Source organism: Nanorana parkeri, unplaced genomic scaffold (assembly GCF_000935625.1).
Source record: "Nanorana parkeri isolate BGI_ZX_2015 unplaced genomic scaffold, ASM93562v1 scaffold771, whole genome shotgun sequence".
Taxonomy (NCBI): Eukaryota; Metazoa; Chordata; class Amphibia; order Anura; family Dicroglossidae; genus Nanorana; species Nanorana parkeri.
This window is the reverse complement of record NW_017307039.1, coordinates 754,055-773,091: the sequence shown is the minus strand read 5'-3', so window position 1 is coordinate 773,091 and position 19,037 is coordinate 754,055. Positions and strand designations below refer to the sequence as shown.

General features: G+C 41.7%; 1 protein-coding gene across 1 annotated transcript in view; it reads right to left on the bottom strand.

Moving 5' to 3' along the window:
* Positions 1-15,670: 15,670 nt before the first annotated feature.
* The window catches only part of LOC108793668 (ovalbumin-related protein X-like), a 7,258-nt gene continuing 3,891 nt past the window's right edge, over positions 15,671-19,037 (bottom strand). The window contains exons 3-4 of the mRNA XM_018564675.1: positions 18,618-18,776; positions 15,671-16,125 (exon numbers count right to left, since the gene is read on the bottom strand). Coding sequence (XP_018420177.1) covers positions 15,721-16,125; positions 18,618-18,752 — 540 coding nt within the window. The 5' untranslated portion in view covers positions 18,753-18,776 and the 3' untranslated portion in view covers positions 15,671-15,720. The remainder of the gene's footprint in view (positions 16,126-18,617; positions 18,777-19,037) is intronic.

Genomic DNA, 19,037 nt, shown 5'->3' with positions numbered 1-19,037 from the left:
TCCCAGCTCTGAGCTCTCTCCCGCCGCTGCCTGCCAAGATGTTCATGTCGTTGCAGGGAGACCGCAGTGTGGGAGAACGGCAGCTGCCGACAGTCCCAAGATCTCGGAAGAAAGTTGCTTAAAGAGTGTGCAGGTAAGACTACCTGCACCCCCCCCCCCACATGCTGTAAAAATGTATTGCTGGGATTTGTTGTATTCCTCTATAGCTGATGGTATATTGCGCTGTATATGTACCATCAGCTATAGAGGACCACATATCCCAGCAATACATTGTACACTGTATGTATATTGTATTGCTGGGATTTGCTGTCTTCTTCTATAGCCGGTGCCATTCTGCATTGTACTGTATATAATGTGTTATTACTGGGATTTGTAGTCCTCTATAGCTGATGGTATTCTGCAGTGCATTGTATAATGATTATACGGCGAAATGCAGAATACCATCAGCTATAGAGGACTACAACAAATGCCAGCTATAGTACAACATGATACTATAATGTACTATTGCTGGGATTTGTAGTCCTCTGTAGCCAGTGCCATTCTGCATTGATTGCTGTATAATTTTACTATATTGCACGCCACACGTTTTTTGTTTTTTTTCACCGCTCCAAGCTTGAGTGACGTGATTGGCTCAGTGTTCTCTGTACAGCGCTGCGGTATATGCCAGAGCTATATACATGTATAATCATAATGTGTGATTGTGGGGGAACATTAGAGTGTAAGCTCCTCTGTACAGAGACTGATGTGACTGGCTCAGTGTTCTCTGTACAGCATTGCGGTATATATATGTATAATAATAACAGTGTGACTGGCTCAGCGGTGCGGGGGGGTTATTGCGGACACCGTGCGGCGCGAACACTGTGCGGTGGGCGGACACCGGGCGGTGCGGGGGGGCCCTAGCTTAAAGCCGTGTAAGGGGCCCCGAAATTTCTGAGTCTTCATCAGGCGGCAATGGAGCACCTGGCTTGGTACATAGATATTTAGAAGAGGGCATTTTCTGGATCACAAAACATTCAGAACTGGGTACATCAGGCATAAGCATAACATGTGATTTAGGAATACATTTTATGATTCCACAGAAACATAATCGAATTAAAGCATAAATCGGAAGTATACATGCTAAAAACATAGGTATGTAGCCTCCTACTTTTTGTACACAGGTATCTATACTATATAGAAAGTTACCTACACTTCCTAATCCTGTAAATGGGTCCCAACCATACTTGCCTATGTCTCTAGCTCGGTGTTGTAATTCAGAAACTTTCTGTAAATGAGCCTCTATTTTATCATCAAAATCTGATATCCATGTACAACATTCAGTTCCTATAAACATACAAAAACCTGCTTCTGAAGCTAATAGAAAATCTAAGGCCATTCTTTCTTGTAATACAAGTTTACGTATCTCTCTTATTTCTTCAGTTAATAAATATATTGCATCTGTAGTTTCATTTAGTACCTCATCAATTATAATGGAGAAATTGTTTAATCTATTCATCATCATTGCTCCCCAACCTGTGTATTCAGGAAAGAATGTCTCATCTCTTATACCAAATAATTCTCTTTTTGTGTGTTTTTTCCATATCATCTGTGATTGATACACTGCACCTATTGCATTTTCCAAGGCATAGGCAGAAGGTACAAGTGTTACTAAGGTACAGGTGCCAGAGGCATTCTTTGGTAATACCTTATATGCAGCTGAACCACATAGGAAGTAAAAGGGAGCAGGGGGCCCTAAACATTGAAGCCTTGGTTCACCCATCCTTTTTATCACTTGATCTTTGAGGAAAAATGAAGTATAAGTCTGATTAGTAATGGAAGGCCCGCAGTAAGAATCTATGCAGGTCAAAGGATTAGCTGTGGGGTCTATAAAATCATAAGACTGAGGTATATCTATAGTTACTCCTGTAGGGCATCTAGTATTTCCAATTCTTTTGCCATCCTTCCTAAATATATTATAGCATACTTTAGGGTTACCTTGTTTACCAGTTACATAGATAGGTTTACTTAGTGTTTCACAAAATATTGGATTATGACTGCTAAAATTGGATTGCATAATGTTTGTATGCCACCAATTTCTATAGGGCTCTTTCATATAGATTATTAGATTGGAGTTGTATGGGGCAGAATAGTCTATAGTTAAAGCATAAGGCACAGCGACTGCTATCATGGCTGGGGTAACGTGTCCTAAGGGGGGACTAGAGCATACCCAGCAGTTAGTACGATTAGCCCTTTGTGCTATTTTCAGATGCATTTTCCATAATGTATTTGAGTGATCCTCATTACCTCTAAGACCATTATTTTCAAAGAAAATGAATATATGGTAAATAAAAAACACAAATACAGTAGGTCACATCTTTGCAGTAATTTCTTGCAATGACTGGCATGTATCCAAGTAGTTTTTCCTTCCAACTTCACTGGAGTAGGAGTGGTTAGGAGGACTTGAAATTGACCTTTGCATTAAAGTTCCAGCATTTTCTTGATGTGCGTCTTTACTACCACCCAGTCACCTGGTTGTATTGTGTGTAGATCTGTAATGGAATTAGGACCAGGTAATGATTTGTACACTTGGTTATGAATCTTATTTAACTCCTTCTGCAAAGCCTGTACATATCTTGTTAAATCTGAATGTAGTGCTTGCAGTTGTTGTGGGAAAAATAATCCCATTTTTGGTTACGTCCAAATAATATCTCATAAGGCTAAAGACCATGTGGCTTCCTAGGAGCCATTCTAATAGAGTAAAGGGCTATGGGTAAGCATTCAGTCCAAGATTTCCCAGTATAAGCCATTACTTTAGAGATTGTTTTTTTCTATGTGCCATTGAGCCTTTCTACCTTTCCACAACTTTGTAGGTGGTATGGAGTGTGTAGGGCTTGTTGTATATTGAGAGCTTGACCCATTTCTGCAAATATTTATCCTCTGAAGTGTGAGCCGCAGTCAGTGTCCACGTTGTGAGGGACTATCTACACACTATGTCATTAAGGATCTTTTTGGCTATAGCTCTAGCTGTAGCTTTCCCTACTAGCCAAGCTTCAAGCCATCCAGAGAATAGGTCTACACAGTCCAACACAAATTCATATGGGTCTATTTTGGGCATCTGAATGTAATATATCTGGATTTCCTGGAATGGGTACTCTCCTAGAGGAGTATGTCCTTGTGGAACAGGCACAGGCTTTCCTGTATTGTTCAAGGCACAGGTGAGACAAGAAGCATCAAAGTTGGCTGCAAATGCAGGGGCTATCCAATATGTGTCTACCAAAGCTGCCATGATTTGATTGCTGACAGGGGTTATGCCTTACCTGGGCTGCCATGGGAAAGAGGGTCTTCAGGAAACACCATCTAGTCTCAGCGTGCCACAGGCCCTGCTTATCTGGGCTAGCATCAACTCCTTTTCTCCACATCAGGTGCCTGCTTTTGCATTCGTACTAGGGTGTCTAGTTTTGCTTTTCTAGTGTAGTTTTGTCTTTGCTTTTTCTATTCATCCAAGAGTTGGGCAACCCCCACATGGGTGGGGTCTGTTAAGGCAGCATCATTAGCAGCTTTCTCAGCTAGGGCATTTCCTTGAGCTTCTGAAATCTTTTTCTTTGTATGTGCCTTTACCTTTAATATGGCAACCTTGGTAGGTAATTGGAAAGCTGTAAAAAATCTGTGAATTAATTGTGCATGTTTCACCAGTTTCCCTGCACTAGTCAGGAAATGTCTGGCCTTCCAAATGGGGCCAAAGTCATTTGCAACTCCAAAAGCATGCCTACTGTCAGTGTGTATGTTGATGATTTTCCCTTTCATTATCTTGCAGGCATGAGCTAATGCATATAACTCAGCCTCTTGTGCTGATACCTTTGGGCTCAAGGCTTGTTGAGTCAAGATCTCATGTTCTGTTGTCACTGTGTTAACTGTATGAGGCTCCCCATTGTCTGTGGTAACCATCGAGAAACATCTACAAAAAGATTGTATTCAGCAATTTGAATTGGTGTTTCACTCACAGGGTTAAGAGCTTCACTTTCCATTCATTGTATACAGTCATGTTCTTCAATCAAAAGCTCTGCACACTCTTGTTCCCTTTCACTAGTACTCTCCCTTTCTTCTAGCAATGGGAGTAAAGTGCACCTTCTAATACCCAGATAGCAAGGATAACTTGCCACACACTTGTGGCCGGGTTAAATTGTAATTCTTGTTAACTTGCTGCACACATTCCTGGCAAGCACAAGTTTTAGTTGACACTTTTTGAATTTGTAGCAAATTTGCTTTGCAAGTGTACAGCAAAAGTCCTGCAGGTCTTAGCGAGAGCTCTGCAAGTTCGCTGGTCTGGAGACTTGCAATGCAGACTTGCTGTAATTGTGCAACAAAATTGTGAAGCTTGGCAAGTCTGCAATAGTTTAGCAAGTCATTTTCAAACTTGCAGCTCAATTACTTGCTATCTGGGTAGAGAAGTGGGGAGGAGTTAGCAGAGTTGCTTCATATATGGTTAAACGTGCTGTTGAAAGATGTTTTGTCTGTGCCTTATTGATCATTTCTAAAACAGGATGCGGAACAAACAATGTCAATGGACAATCCAACACAACATCAGTCACTTTGTTCAGGAACCCAGCGCATGCAGCCGCTGCTCTAACACAGCTCGGTGATCGTTTTATTACTGGATCTAGCTGAGTGGATACATACACTAAAGGCCTGTATTTGCCACCATGTCTTTGTACAAGAAACCCTGTTGCATGCCCTCTGCATTCATGACAGAAAAGGAAAACTGGTAACCCATAGTTTGGAAGTCCCAGCGACGGTGCAGAAGTCACTGCTTGAATCAGAAGTTGCATTTGCTCTTGTAGAGCTGGTGTAAACTTTTTTTTATTTCGGCGGGCGCCGTGCATCGTGATTGACACTGGATTACATCGATGGAGCCATTTATTTTTTTAATTAAAGGAATAGTCAAAAATTGACTCTGTTTTTTTCAATTAAAAGATTTTATAAAAAGTCTGGACTTTGTAATAACTATTTGATTTAACCCTTTAGTGAATGGGTAGCCCTTACTCATTCACAAGGGGTGGGGGGGCGGCATATGGGTGCCTCCCTAATTAAAGGGGTACCCCGATGCAAATAAGCCCCCTTGCCCGCAGACCCCCACAACCAATGGGTCAGGGTTGTGGAGAAGAGGCCCTTGTCCCCATCGGCATGGGTACACTCTCGCAATGTCGATGCCCCCCTTTCTTGCCCTGCCGGGGCAATGCTCGGATCAAGGGTCTGGTAGGAATGTTAGCGGGGACCCCATGTTTTTTCCCCCACTTTTTGGGGCTGGGGTTCCCCCTTAAAATTCCTATGAGACCTAAAGGGCCTGGTAGGGATTTTGGGGGAACCCCATGCACTTTTTTACGCTTTTTTTTTTTCCTCTTCTGCAGACTGTAAAAAAAAATATATAATTTTTTATTTCTAATGTCACTTTGCTGCAATGAAATTTCGTCCAAGAAACAAAATTTCGTCCAGACTACCGCTAACGAATTTAATCCGAATCCGAATTCCAAAACCAATTGAATTTCGGACCAGAATCCCAAAAAATCCGAATCAAAACGAAACAAAACAATTTTTTTGCCGGTGCACATATCTAAATAGCACATACAGCATTTCTTTCTGATTGCACTGGACCAGAACTCAGGCATTGATGTGCCACGCATTCTGGTGTGGGGATCACACTGTGGACAGGGGGACTTACCTGAGGTGCCATTGACTTCAATGCACCGCCACACCCCCTCCCGCCCCAGAACGCAGGGAGCTTCCATCACTAACTAATTGCGACCAATAATTCAGCATGAATTGCTCCCACTGTTGAACACCAAATGTTCCTTCTACTCTTAAGGGATTTTTGTCTTTCTCAGTTAATTTGACCCATTTGGAAAGAAATTTACAACAAGAGGGACCGTATCGCACTTCCATATGCGCTGCCGCAGTCATCTGCTTCTTTTTGAGGCTATTTTTACAAGATTCCAGATCCTTGGGTGTACCCCAGTCAAACCCCAAGCTTATTCCCCATTGTTTGGACTGGCCACTCACCTTATTCTCTAACCTCTGGTAACATACTCTCGTTTCAGGGCCAAGAGATGTTTGCTCTTTCTTTCCTATTAATAATGCCTGAAATATTTTGATATCTAGCATATAAATACAGTCTCCACAGGTTGTGTAGCAGTCACTACATAAAATGGCAGTCTGCACAGAATAAATCACAGTATTGCTTGCATTAGAATTTTCTGACTCATAACAAATCTGCCTATCATTCAAACATGAATCCTGGATTGCCTCATCAGGAATATCAGAATAGCAACAACTCATACACACAACCACTCATACATACGTTTACCCATATACTGTATACTCAGCAATTCAAGAAAACATGACAGAGAGAGTTGGGCACACACCCAAAAACCATCAACAGAGAAAGGGAGGAAGACAGAAAGTAGGCTCTATCAGTGGCTTACCTGCCGGTTTGTAAGAGATCTGTGTTCCCCTTTTTGTCTGTGTAGAGGTTTCTGCCGTGTCCTCACGTCTCTCCTGGCTCACGCTCGCCAACTGTTATGGAAGTTATCTGGTGTTGCAAAATGTATGAGATCAAAGGGAACAGACTTGAGTGCAGATTTTGTAATGCTTTTAATGAGGTAGTTTTGATACTTTGATGCAATAATCGAACCAATGAGAATTTTGATTTACAAAAGGTGGATCAAAGCAAATAGTGTGATATTACATCAAATCATGAGTTGACTTACCAAAAATTAGTACAAGTTGACAAAGAGGGTGCAAGCTGGCATGGCAAATACATTAAAAGCAAATGAACAAATATCGAATGAGTGGGGTAAGCAGAAAAATGAAGTATCTGATCTGGGTGAGAGTGTCGTGGTGTTGCATTTTAAATTGCTTAGCTAGAATAATTTATACATAAGAATTATAGAATTTTATATTATCTTTAATACATTTCTTTATCATATTGTCATTGCAAATGACACAGGGGCACTATTTGCACCTTCATGATAAGAGGTTTAGCTTTTGCATGCAGAAGGGCTTCTTTACAATAAACTTGAATAATAGACTTCACAGCAACCAGTTCAAGATAACTCAGTAAATTGCTTCAACAATGTCTGGCTGTTATTGTTATATAGAATACCCATGTATATAACACCCATGTAAAATGTATATTCAGGGAGCATACTATACACTTTTGTGCATCAGGAAGGATTTTTTTTCTCTGCTAGAGTTAATTAAACCAGTACTCCAAGGTGCTATTTTGCCATCATCTGTTGATTTAGGATACTGATAATGCAGGTTTTCCATTTGTTTAGTTTTGTCTCTCTGCAAAATTAGATGGACAATACTTATTTTAACCTGTGTATTTGAACAGAAAAATAGATTTTTTAAAGCCACAAAGCAGAAAATGGTCTTCTTACAATGACCCTATCTCACGGCTAGAAAAAGTCCAAAAACAGTACCCTGTTAGGAAAAAACTTACCTCTACTGGTTTGAAAAAACTTCCCTCTGTAGCAGAGCTCCCTACACCGAACCTTTTGAACTCTTCGAGCTGGTCAAATAGTGGGTTCCCCAACTGGCCACTTTGGTTTCCCCTGCTGACCTCTAGTCACTATAAGACACAACAACAATGTAGAGGCCATCAAGAGGAACCACAACATCCAGTGGGGGACATGATCTTTTATACAGCCGGAGGTGGGGGATAGAATCAGTGACAGAAACTTTTGGGGCAAAGTTTCTGCAAAATGGCTGATGGACATGTAAATATAAAACTGTTTTCTTCACACAGTATTGCTTGTGGATTTTTTTTTAACCCCCTGGCAGGGTCATTTTTACCACACGTGACAGGTAAAAGTAGCATATACCAAAATAATAGTCACCATTGAGTGCTAACCAGAATATTTTGCTAGAAACATCTATTTTCATAGGGTGCCTTCAAAATATGGCCCCCTCCAGTATGCAAATGTGGACTTTACAATTTGTTCATCCCCATCACATCCAACAATGCAAAGCTGGGATGCTCATGCAGTGTTTTTCAGTATGAATTGCTATGAATCAGGAACTGTAATACATCTCACCTACCGAAGCTATGGGGGCTCCCAGGATGCCTCACAGTCATATTTTTTCTAAAAGTTATACCAGTTAGCACCTGACTGTGCCTAGTATTCAGGTATCATATATGGTGACAGCATTGATTTAATGCCCTTTGCCCTCCCCAGTAGCACATACTTACCATTTTTTCACTCTCCTTCCCCCTGTACCATATGACCCCTGGTACCAAGAAAATGAAGTCCTGTGTAAGCTCTGAATATGTCTTTTTTGAGCTTACACAAGATTGAATATTTTCTCCCTGCCCCCATGTTACAATGCTCGGCCAGTCTCTAAACACCAGCACTGCCACATGACTAAGGAGAGAGAGTCACATGCTGCAAAAGAGGGGGGGTTAAAGCAAACCTGTTGGTTTTCGTTGCATTGTTTGCTTTTAGCTCTACACAGAGGAGATAAGTTTTGTCTATTGACCTTTGGACTGGCTATCTCAAGTTATCTCAAGCATGAAATAGCTGCAAGAAAATGAGCATAATGTAAAGTTACGTTATTTCTATTCAACATATCCAATCTATTGAATATCCAATTTAAAATACAAGTATACAAGTTACTTTGTGGCTAATTAGCAGATATTGTATGTGCTTAAATAATTTAATCTGATGGGATCATTTAATGGGTTCTGAATTATATTTCTTATTTCAAATCAGCACAAAGATACTGTAATGTGTTCTTAATTAAAAGCAAGTGATAGAAAAAATGTTTTCAAATATTATGGTGAGAGCAGATAAAATTTGCACCTGCACTGCCACCTGTAGATGAGCATATTGCATATCAGCTAACCTCCTGAAATCCAGCCTGGCCCAACAGAAAAGCTGTATTGTCTGCCTTGGCTTTTTACGTGGCAATTCAGAACAAAGCAAGAGAAATAATGTGAAGCATCTATGACCTAACTAGGTTTTAAACATTATAGACTGCATGGACTGTCTACAATCAAACACCTTTCCAGCATTCTAAGCCTAATTAGAGCAGACTTAAACTGCTTTTCAGTTTAAAATAAATGTTAAGGTAATTGTTTTTGAAAAATGTATCGATTAAATATTTTAATGTCTAAAGATGTAGAAGATGTATTGATTTCAAAAGCTGATATCTGTTACTATTATCTGTACACCAGGATTCTCACATCTGACTGTACAGCTGACATGTATTTTACAATGCTTTTCCACGTTTAAATATGAAGCAATATTAAACCACAGGACGCAATTAATAGTATATTACCTTCTCGCCTGGGAAAGGTGAAGGACTGAAGCTCAGTAGAACAGGGCAAGGTGAGGTTTGCAAGAACGGTTTTATATTCACCACACCCAATGTTTTTCTACTCTGAGAATTAACATAATTCTGCCATATGCACATTTCTATAAGAAAATACCTTTTAGACATTTAGAAATGTTAATGACATACACTATAATGACAAAAGTATTGAGACGCCTGCCTTTACACGCACATGAACTTTAATGGTATCCCAGTCTTAGTCCGTAGGGTTCAATATTGGGTTGGCCCACCGTATGCAGCTATAAGAGCTTCAACTCTTCTGGGAAGGCATCCACAAGGTTTAGGAGTGTGTCTATGGGAATGTTTGACCATTCTTCCAGAAGCGCATTTTGCGAGGTCAGGTACTGATGTTGGACGAGAAGGCCTGGCTCGCAGTCTCCACTCTAATTCATTCCAATAGGTGTTCTATCGAGTTGAGGTCAGGACTCTGTGCAGGCGAGTCAAATTCCTCCACCCCAAACTCGCTCATCCATGTTTTTTATGGACCTTGTTTTGTGCACTGGTCAATAGTCATGTTGGAACAGGAAGGGGCCATCCCCCAACGGTTCCCACAAAGTTGGCAGCATGAAAGTGTCCAAAATGTCTTGGTATTGTTCTCCTGGCAACCGCCAAACCAAGACATGTCCATCGAATTGTCAGACAAAGAAGGGTGATCTGTCACTCCAGAGAACATGTCTCCACAAAGCATCTGATGCTTTGCATTGCACTTGGTGATGTAAGGCTTGCATGCAGGTGCTCAGCCATGGAAACTCATCCTAAGAAGCTCTCTATGCACTGTTGTTGTGCCAATCTGAATCTGAGGTCTGTAGCTATTGACTCTGCAGACAGTTGGCGACTTCTGCACACTGTGAGCTTCAGCATGCGCTGACCCCACTCTGTCATTTTACATGGCCTACCACTTTGTGGCTGAGTTGCTGTTGTTCCCAATTGCTTACACTTTGTTAAAATACCACTAACAGTTGACCGTAAAATATTTAGCAACAAGGAAATTTCATAGATGGACTTACTGTACAGGTGGCAACGAGACCACGCTTGAATTCACTGAGCTCCTAAGAGCGATCCATTTTTTCACAAATGTTTGTAGAAACAGTCTGCAGGCCTAGGTGCTTGATTTTATACACTTGTGGCCATGGAAGTTGTTGGAACACCTGAATCCAATGATTTGGAGGGGTGTCATAATACTTTTGGCAATATAGTGTAGGTTCCTATTCTGCATGCCTGAATTAATAGGAGGTAGTTGCCCTCTTTTGTTAAGTCCTAAAATCTTGTAATTGGCAGTACAAATGTGGGTGTAACTGGGATTGTCAAGAAATTGGGAATTGGAGGAGAGATTTGTGAGTATGCCCTCAAGTGCCCTCAAGTGTGAGAATAATTATTACTTGAAGTTCACATAGCAAACGAGAAACCAAATTATATGCAGCATGTTACATTTAATTACTAGTTGTTTTTGTATTAATTTTAAATTCTATACAATGGACAATGGGCAAACTGCAATAACCCATATTAGCTAATCCAATTTATGTTTTCATTAGTTAGTCAAATCATAGATAGAAGATTGCTCAATGATTAATATTGCAACACACAACTTGTTTAAGGTAAACTATAATGAGGGTGGGGTATAGTGTCTTAGACATCATAATATTTTACACTCGAGGAGTACACATTATCGGTACCGATACAGGGCATTTTGACAAGTACTTGTACTTGTCAAAATGCCCCGATGCATAGCGCCGATGCTTGCGCTGTTTTTTTTTCTTTACCTTCCGTGGTGGGGTCCTCTGGGCAGTCGCCGGCCACCTACATTAGGACCCCACCTGGAGCGCCGCCCACAGCAGTTCCCGTCTCCAGATGTGTGCAGGCACGTCTGGGCCCTCACTGCCAGCTGAGCACCGCCCACCAGCAAGCCCAAGCTGAGGAGTGCGCGGAGCCCGTGCATCTGTCTCCCGGACCACAGGTCCCGCTCAGCCGCTCAGCACCGACGACGTCCTCACATGTGAGGAAAAGCATTCGGCACCTCCATTGAACAGGTACCAGTAAGTGAGGGCCTGTGCTGAAATGGGAAGTGCATTGTATTTGTAATGTGCACTGTATATGTACTTCATATAGAGTAATAGGTTAAATCATGATCCATAGTACATAACATGTAGTTGTACTATGGATCATGATTTAACCTATTCATGTTAGCAGGGTATAATTGAAAAACTCTATTGCTGCAGTGTGCTCTATATGTAGTACATATACAGTACATATTCCCAATACGCTGCAGCAATAGAGTTTTTCAATGATCCCCTGCTAACATGAATAGGTTAAATCAGGGCTCAAAATTTCCACTCGCCTGCTCGCATTTGGCGAGTGGAAATAATGTGAGTGCGAGCCAGGCACGAGATCTATCTGCTCTCTCCCTTCTCTCCTCTAGCACCTTCAGTTTCCTTCTGCTCTGTCCTGCCACTATCGGCTCCATGATCGTGCCTTTGTTTAGACTGGTGACAGGAGACGTGTCTGTGTATCGTATAAGCCAGCGTCTCCTGTCACCATAGATACCCGCTCTCTACTGCGCATGTGCAGGCATACGGGACTATGAGCTGGAATGTAGTGGCCCCTCTAGTTATAGGCGTCCCTGTTCCCATGGCAGCAAAAGTCTGCTTGAACTAATGGCCGGGTGCTGTGATTCTTCCTTTGATCTCCACACTGCTATTTCAGGAGGGGGAGGTTGATCCGCAAAGGGTCATGGACGTCATTTGATCTCTGCAAGCAGGTACTCCAGTCTATTCGTTTGGATAGTTGAATAACATTCACTTTCATGATTGTTTATATTTATTTTTGAATTATCTGGCGGGAATGTGACATCCTACTGATGTCATAGGAAGTTGGGGCAGTTCTTTACTTTTTTTCTATATGGTGATTAGGTTTCTCTGTATAAAGTGTAGCTGGGAATTGTAGTCCTCTACAGACGATATCATTCCGCCTTTCTGTATAAAGTGTAGCTGGGAGCTGTAGTCCTCTATAGACGATATCATTCCGCCTTTCTGTATAAAGTGTAGCTGGGATTTGTAGTCCTCTATAACTGGTGCCATTCTGTAATTAAGGTCGGGTCAGGGTAGGGGTTAGGTGGAGCAACTGGTGGCGAGTAACTTTTACGGCCTGGGTAGTAGATCAGGACTTGAAATTTTGAGCCCAGGGTTAAATGATCCATAGTACATAATAGTACATATTATGTAGTTGTACTATGGATCATTTAACCCATTCATGTTAGCAGGGGAGAATTGTAAATCTATTGTTGCAGTGTATTCTATATGTACTGTACATGTACAGAACACATTCTCAATACACTGCAGCAATAGATTTACAATTCTGCACTGCTAATATGAATGGGTTAAATGATCCGTAGTACATAATATGTACATAATATGTAGTTGTACTATGTTTCATTTAACCTATTCATGTTAGCAGGTCTAAGAAGACGCGCTGGCGCTGACTCGAGTATAAGCCGAGGGGGCACTTTTCACCCAAAAAAAATGGGCTGAAAATCTCGGCTTATACTCGAGTATATACGGTACATGTTATGTACCGTATATACTATGGATCATGATTGAACCTATTCATGTTAGCAGGGGATAATTATAACTCTATTGCTGCAGTGTACTGGATGTGTGTGCTGTATATGTACTATGGATCATGACTTAACCTATTCATGTTAGCAGGGCAGAATTGTGAGCGCCTCCCACAAGCTGAGCACCGAGACATGATGCAGTGATCCTGCCCAGCGCCGATTACGAGAGGCACCGCGTGAGGCAACAGGGATAAGAGTGAAACTGAGTGAGGGAAGCTGGGACAGGGCTGGCTGCAAATCTATTGCTATAGTGTACTGGACGTGTGTAATGTATATATAGTACATATATACAGCACACACCTCCACTACATTACAGCAATAGATTTACAATTCTCCCCTGCTAACATGAATAGGTTAAATTAATGATCCATAGTACATAACATGTAGTTGTACTATGGATCATTTAAAGTCACCTGTCCCTTTAAGAAAAAGTATCGGTAATTGGTATCGGCAGGTACATGAGGGGAAGTACTTGTACTTGGTCTTGAAAAAGTGGTATCGGGACATCCCTAGCAACAACCTCACAAACTAGAAACTGAACTCTATTATCACACTGCTAGTGAGAGTGGGCAAGATACCTTTAAAGGTATGGGGACTAATCAGGAGTAAATTGGGGAAAAAGGAACTCCAGTTTGGGTTTCAGAGATCCATATGATGGTGCAGATTTTTATCTGAAGATCTTCTGGGCACTTGATAAGTCTCTGTTTGTGTGCTCCTGTATAGGATTGCCCTGCAATCAAAATTGATAAAGGTCTTCCTTTGCTCTGCTTTGCTTTGTTTTACTGGCACTTACCTGGCTTACAATATTGCCACTTGGTTAGGAAGTTTATATGAGATCATTTGGAAACTCCTTTTTTGCCTCTTCTGCCTCAGCCTGCTGTGCTATGGATTTAGCAATTCTGTCTTTGGAGAGTTTTTGCTAGTAAGACATAAGTCTAATTGTTACACGTCACTACACCGAAAAATTTAATCATCCAAATTCTAGATACATTAAGATTCCATATACCTCCTGACATGGGAAGGTCTGCTTCTTGAAAGGGAAACTGTAAGAAAAGAAATATGGGAGCTGCTTTGCACCAAAACATTGGGGTAAATTTACTAAAGGAATAGCGACTGTTCACTTAACTTAGTGGATACGGTACAGCTGTATTTACTTCAATCATCCAATTTACTGGAAGCGAAATTCCAGTCTTTTTCATTTCCCTGGCAGATAATTGTGCATTCAATGTGAACACACACTGAGGTAGTGAACATTCAGTTTGCAAAGTAAACCACTTTCCAGATTGAGCATTTACTTTACTTAGCACTCAATCTCTACTCCTTTAGTAAATCAACCCCAATGCCTCAGTAAGCTGATGCAAGTATGCAGCTCTGGTATCCCACCATTGTGAATAGTGACTTTTATCCAATATAACATTGTACAATTCACTTCCCATGTTCTAATATTACCTTTAGGGCATGCTATAGTACAGCCAAAATTAGTGAGAACTCAGTAACCATTTATATACAATACTGATTTGCTTATATTGTGCTTGCAGATGAATGAATTGATATGCCAAGCTGGAAATTCAGCCCAAATTGGCAACCTGAACATGGTAATCTCCCATAACTTTATAAACCGTAAAACCCCAATAAATTCATTTTAAAACAGAGGAGAGGGGGCTTGCTTCCCAACTTGATGTGGTTTCTGACAGAAGTGAAGATCCAGCATAGAATTGATAAATAAAAAAGACCAATATATTTTTATAGGTTTTATTTCAAAAGTTTTAAAATATAAAAGCAACTACAGTGAGTTACATGGATCTTACAGTATAGCAAAGATGTGTAAACAAGAAACAACTTGTTTGGACAAAATATTTGATTACATATTTATACAATTATAAGAGCTATCATTACGTTCAGTTGTAGCCCGATAAATATTTTAAATGACGGACATTGTTACCCAATCACCACAGCATTTTACAGCCTGCTTACAACCCGACCCCGGTGTCAGAGTTTTCTGTGGAGAATATTTTGAATTTGTAGGACTCAAGCTTAACAAAAAGTCCATAAATAAATGAGGAAAGCCTGCAATGTGAGTCATGAAAATGTACACACATACACATCATCACTGCACCTCCACATTACCACAATAAATGCTAATCACTTACAAAGGTGTAAATGGGCTTTAAGCTTCTGTGTCACCAGATGTGTTTAAACTATGTAGCTAGCTGTTTGCCTTGAGTTTAGATGTAATTATATGTGGTGCATTGGAAAGGAACCTAAGGAGAGTCCCCCATCTGAAGCACCCATGTGATTCTGAAGAACATATCCAAACTGCAGACTTACCAATTACGATCCTCTAGCCTGGAAAGGTTTGACACAGTTGTAGATCTAAATCCTGTTAAAACACTGCATGTTAGGATAAAAAATTACTCCTCAAAGAATTTAAAGTAGACCCAAACCCTACATGTCATCCTAAGTGGATGACATTAAGGGGTCTATTCACGAAGCTGCAGAAGGATCTGGCCGTAGCTTCGGCCGATCCTTCGGCTAGCTTCGGCCCCAGGACCCCTTCAGTTCAGTAGAACAGAAGGGGTGCTGTACGGGCTATTCACAATTATTCACAATTACCAGGTATTATTTTAAAGAAAGTTGCAGATTTAAAAAATATTTAAGACAACTTTTGAGACTGCATTAATGTGTTAAAATGTATAAAATATATTAGTTATTGGGTTTAGAATTGCTTTTTGGGGGTTAATTCATGGCTTTTGAAATATCCCATAGAAAATATAACATTTGGTAGGCTTATGCTGTATGATATAGAGAAAAGGGCGATCTGCTCTAAAAATCTCTTCTGGCAGCGCTAAGTCGAAAAAAAAAAAGCCATCATCAGCATGGGTTACATCTTTAGTGCCATCTTCATCTCCATTCACAGTAGCCAAACTAATTAGATCTGAGACATATAAGTTGTCTGGAGATATTCCTGTCAATTTGGCTTTGGTATCATTGAAAACATCAGGCATCCCCAGACTTGACAAAATAGCTTTCATTGAGTAGGCACTGTCTATTTTAAATTGAGGGAGAAAAACTTTAGTATACTTCTTCCACATGTACTTGGGGTCTGTCCATTTCGTCAGTTTCTCATAAGACATGCTTTGCACTACCTGAAAGACAAATTATTGTAAAATTCCATAATAATAAATAAGAATATATTATAAAAAGTTGAAAATGATAAAATTGCATTTGGCTCTGTTTTATAATTGTGTGTTTATTAAAAGAAAATAAATATAAGCAAATACATTTTTTGAGCCTCTACATGTCAATGGTCACCAAACTAAGGGAAATAATAGCCTTGTAAAGTGAAAATGTATTTGCAAAATGAACAGCCTATTTGCCTTAAATAAATCAACCACAAGCAGTGGCGGACTGACCATATGGGCAGTCGGGCACTGCCCTAGGGCCCGCCCCCCCCTGCCCTTTTCAGCCCTCATGGAAGAGGAAGCGGGTTTGTTCGCCGCCTCTTGGGCCCACCATACACAGTCATTGCCGCTTTAACAGAGCCGCATCTGCTACAACGGTGCGGCCGAGAGCTCCGAGGTGGGGGGTGTCGCCGTGGACAGAGGGTGGACCTACCGCGGAGGGTGGACGGAGGGACGGAGGCACGAGAGCCTCATGCTGGGGGGACCCCACTGGGATCTGGCCTTGGGCCCCCCACTGGAGGAGTTCTACAAAAACCCCGACTGGAACCTGGTGATCGGGAGCCCTGATGCTGGTAAGTGAATTTAATGACTTTTCTTTCTTGAGCTGTAAATGGGAAGATTTTTAACCTTTTTAGTCTCAATTCACATACAGCATTTGTGTTTCCCGTGGGGTTTTTCATGTGGAAGACCGCACGGGACACAAATGCTATATGATTCTGCTAGTTTGCTGCCATTATATAGCCGTGAATGTGCGGAATCTGACGGATTATCGTGCTTGCAAACCGCACGGCCCCCAAAATAGTGCAAGCATGATAATCCAGCGGATTCTGCACGTTTGCGGCTATATAATGGCTGCAAACGAGCAGAATCCATACAATTGTTTCACATATTGCGTTTGCGTCCTGTGCGGTCTTCCACACAGAAATGAAAATGTTATGGGGGTTATTCACCGAGTGAATAACCCAGCCGAAGTGAAGTGAGCTGAACGTTGTTCAGCTATTCACTTCAGCCTTGTAGGGATGATTTCAGCCATACATCAGCTAAAATCAGCCGTACATCGCCTGCCTTCGGTCAGCCGAACATGCTCTGCATGTATGGCTGAGCCGAAGTGCAGAAGGAGTTCAACTCAGTCGATCCAACATCTGGATTGGCTGAGGCGAAGCTCCGGCACTTTACTTGCTGCTGTTCACCCTTATTTACATGGGGGCTGAACGGCAGTAAGTAAAGAGCCAAATGCCGTGAGCGGCATTCGGCTTGGCTATTCTGCTCGGTACCTCCGTGGTAATGAGCAGAATAGAAAAAAGTTAAATGAATGAGAAAAAAATGTAGAAAATTTGTTTCATACATTTTTAAAAATAGCAATATTTAAAAAAATTCTACATATTTTTAAGAAAAAAAAAGACGCACATCCTATTGGCCAGCACCTGCCAGAGTCTTCTAGTAGGTCATGGCCAATAAATAACCCAGTTGCCCAGTTGTTATTGTTTAATGACAGATCAGAGTCCCCAGGTCATTTGGGGACGCTGATCTGTTATTACAACTGGGCAGAGCCAGCCGTGAGATGATGGCTGGCTCCGCCCAGCTTTCATCTGCGTGGAGATCAGTCGGCTTCGGCTGACCTTTCTACATGCTTTGGCTATGAATACGACTCTGCCAAGTTGAAGCCTATGGGTTCGGCTCGCCTGAGCCACTCAGCTGCCTTCGTCTGCTGTACGGGCTATTGTGAATAGCCCGTACAGCAGCCCTTCGGTTCGACTGAACCGAAGGGCAGAGGCAGCCGAAGCAAGCTGCAGGATCAGCTGAAGCTACGGCTGGATCTTTCGGCTCCGTCGTGAATAAAACGAGAGAAGATAGTCAGAGCTGTGACTGGGAAGAACCCCAAAACATGAAAAGGGGGGAGGGAAGAACGAGACTGAAAATCTTTCATATTGAAAGCCCTCCTTTAATTATAATTACTGATACAAAGTCACATTGAGGGCCCAGTCACACCATAAAGAATGTGTTCTAGAGCATTCAGCCTCTGGAACGCAACCCAGCCAGCTCATTTTGTTTTGAGGCGGGTGGGGGCGTGGCAATGCATTAAAGTTAATAGAAGCACAGCCACACCCCCCCGCCCGCAGTGCGATCGCCGGCACCCAAACGTGTGGAACATTAGTGCCTGCGTTCCGGTCCAGTGCGATCTGCAAAAAGTAGTGCAAGCAGCATTTTTTGCAGATCGCACTAAAGCGGAAGGCAGGCACTAATGTGCATCACCACGCCCACTCCCGCCCCAAAACAAAGTGAGCCGCCTGGGTTGCGTTCCAGAGGCCAAACGCTCTGGAATGCACTCATTATGGTGTGACATACCTGACAGCACTGAGGATTGTCTTTGCTTCCAATGGCTGAACAAGTTCACAGGCTAAACAGCAGAAACTTAATTCCTAGATCAAACATTCTTCAACACTTACAACACTTACATTGTATAGATCTTTACTGTTGTCTGGCAGTATTACATACATGCAGAGATCCTTTGTTTTTCCGTATGGAAGTTCAAGGATCCTCAACTTTTCATCATCTATAATTTGAAGATTAAATCTACCAAGGGCAGACATCAGTTGTACAGGTACGTTTTTATCCTGTGAGAAAAAAAAGTGAATTCACCATAACAAATATTTGATTGGGTGTATATATATATATATATTGTGGCAGTGCGTCGCAATGCCATGCAAGATGCTGGCAACGCAGACACCCAGGACTCCCAGCCAGAGGGGCTGAGCGGTTCCAGGAGACAAGTTCTTGTACTGGGAAAGAGCTGACTTTGCGACTCTTCCCAGGATTTCTGGATTTGGCATGGGATCCTGGAACTGCTCAGCCCCTCTGGCTGAGAGTCCTGGGTT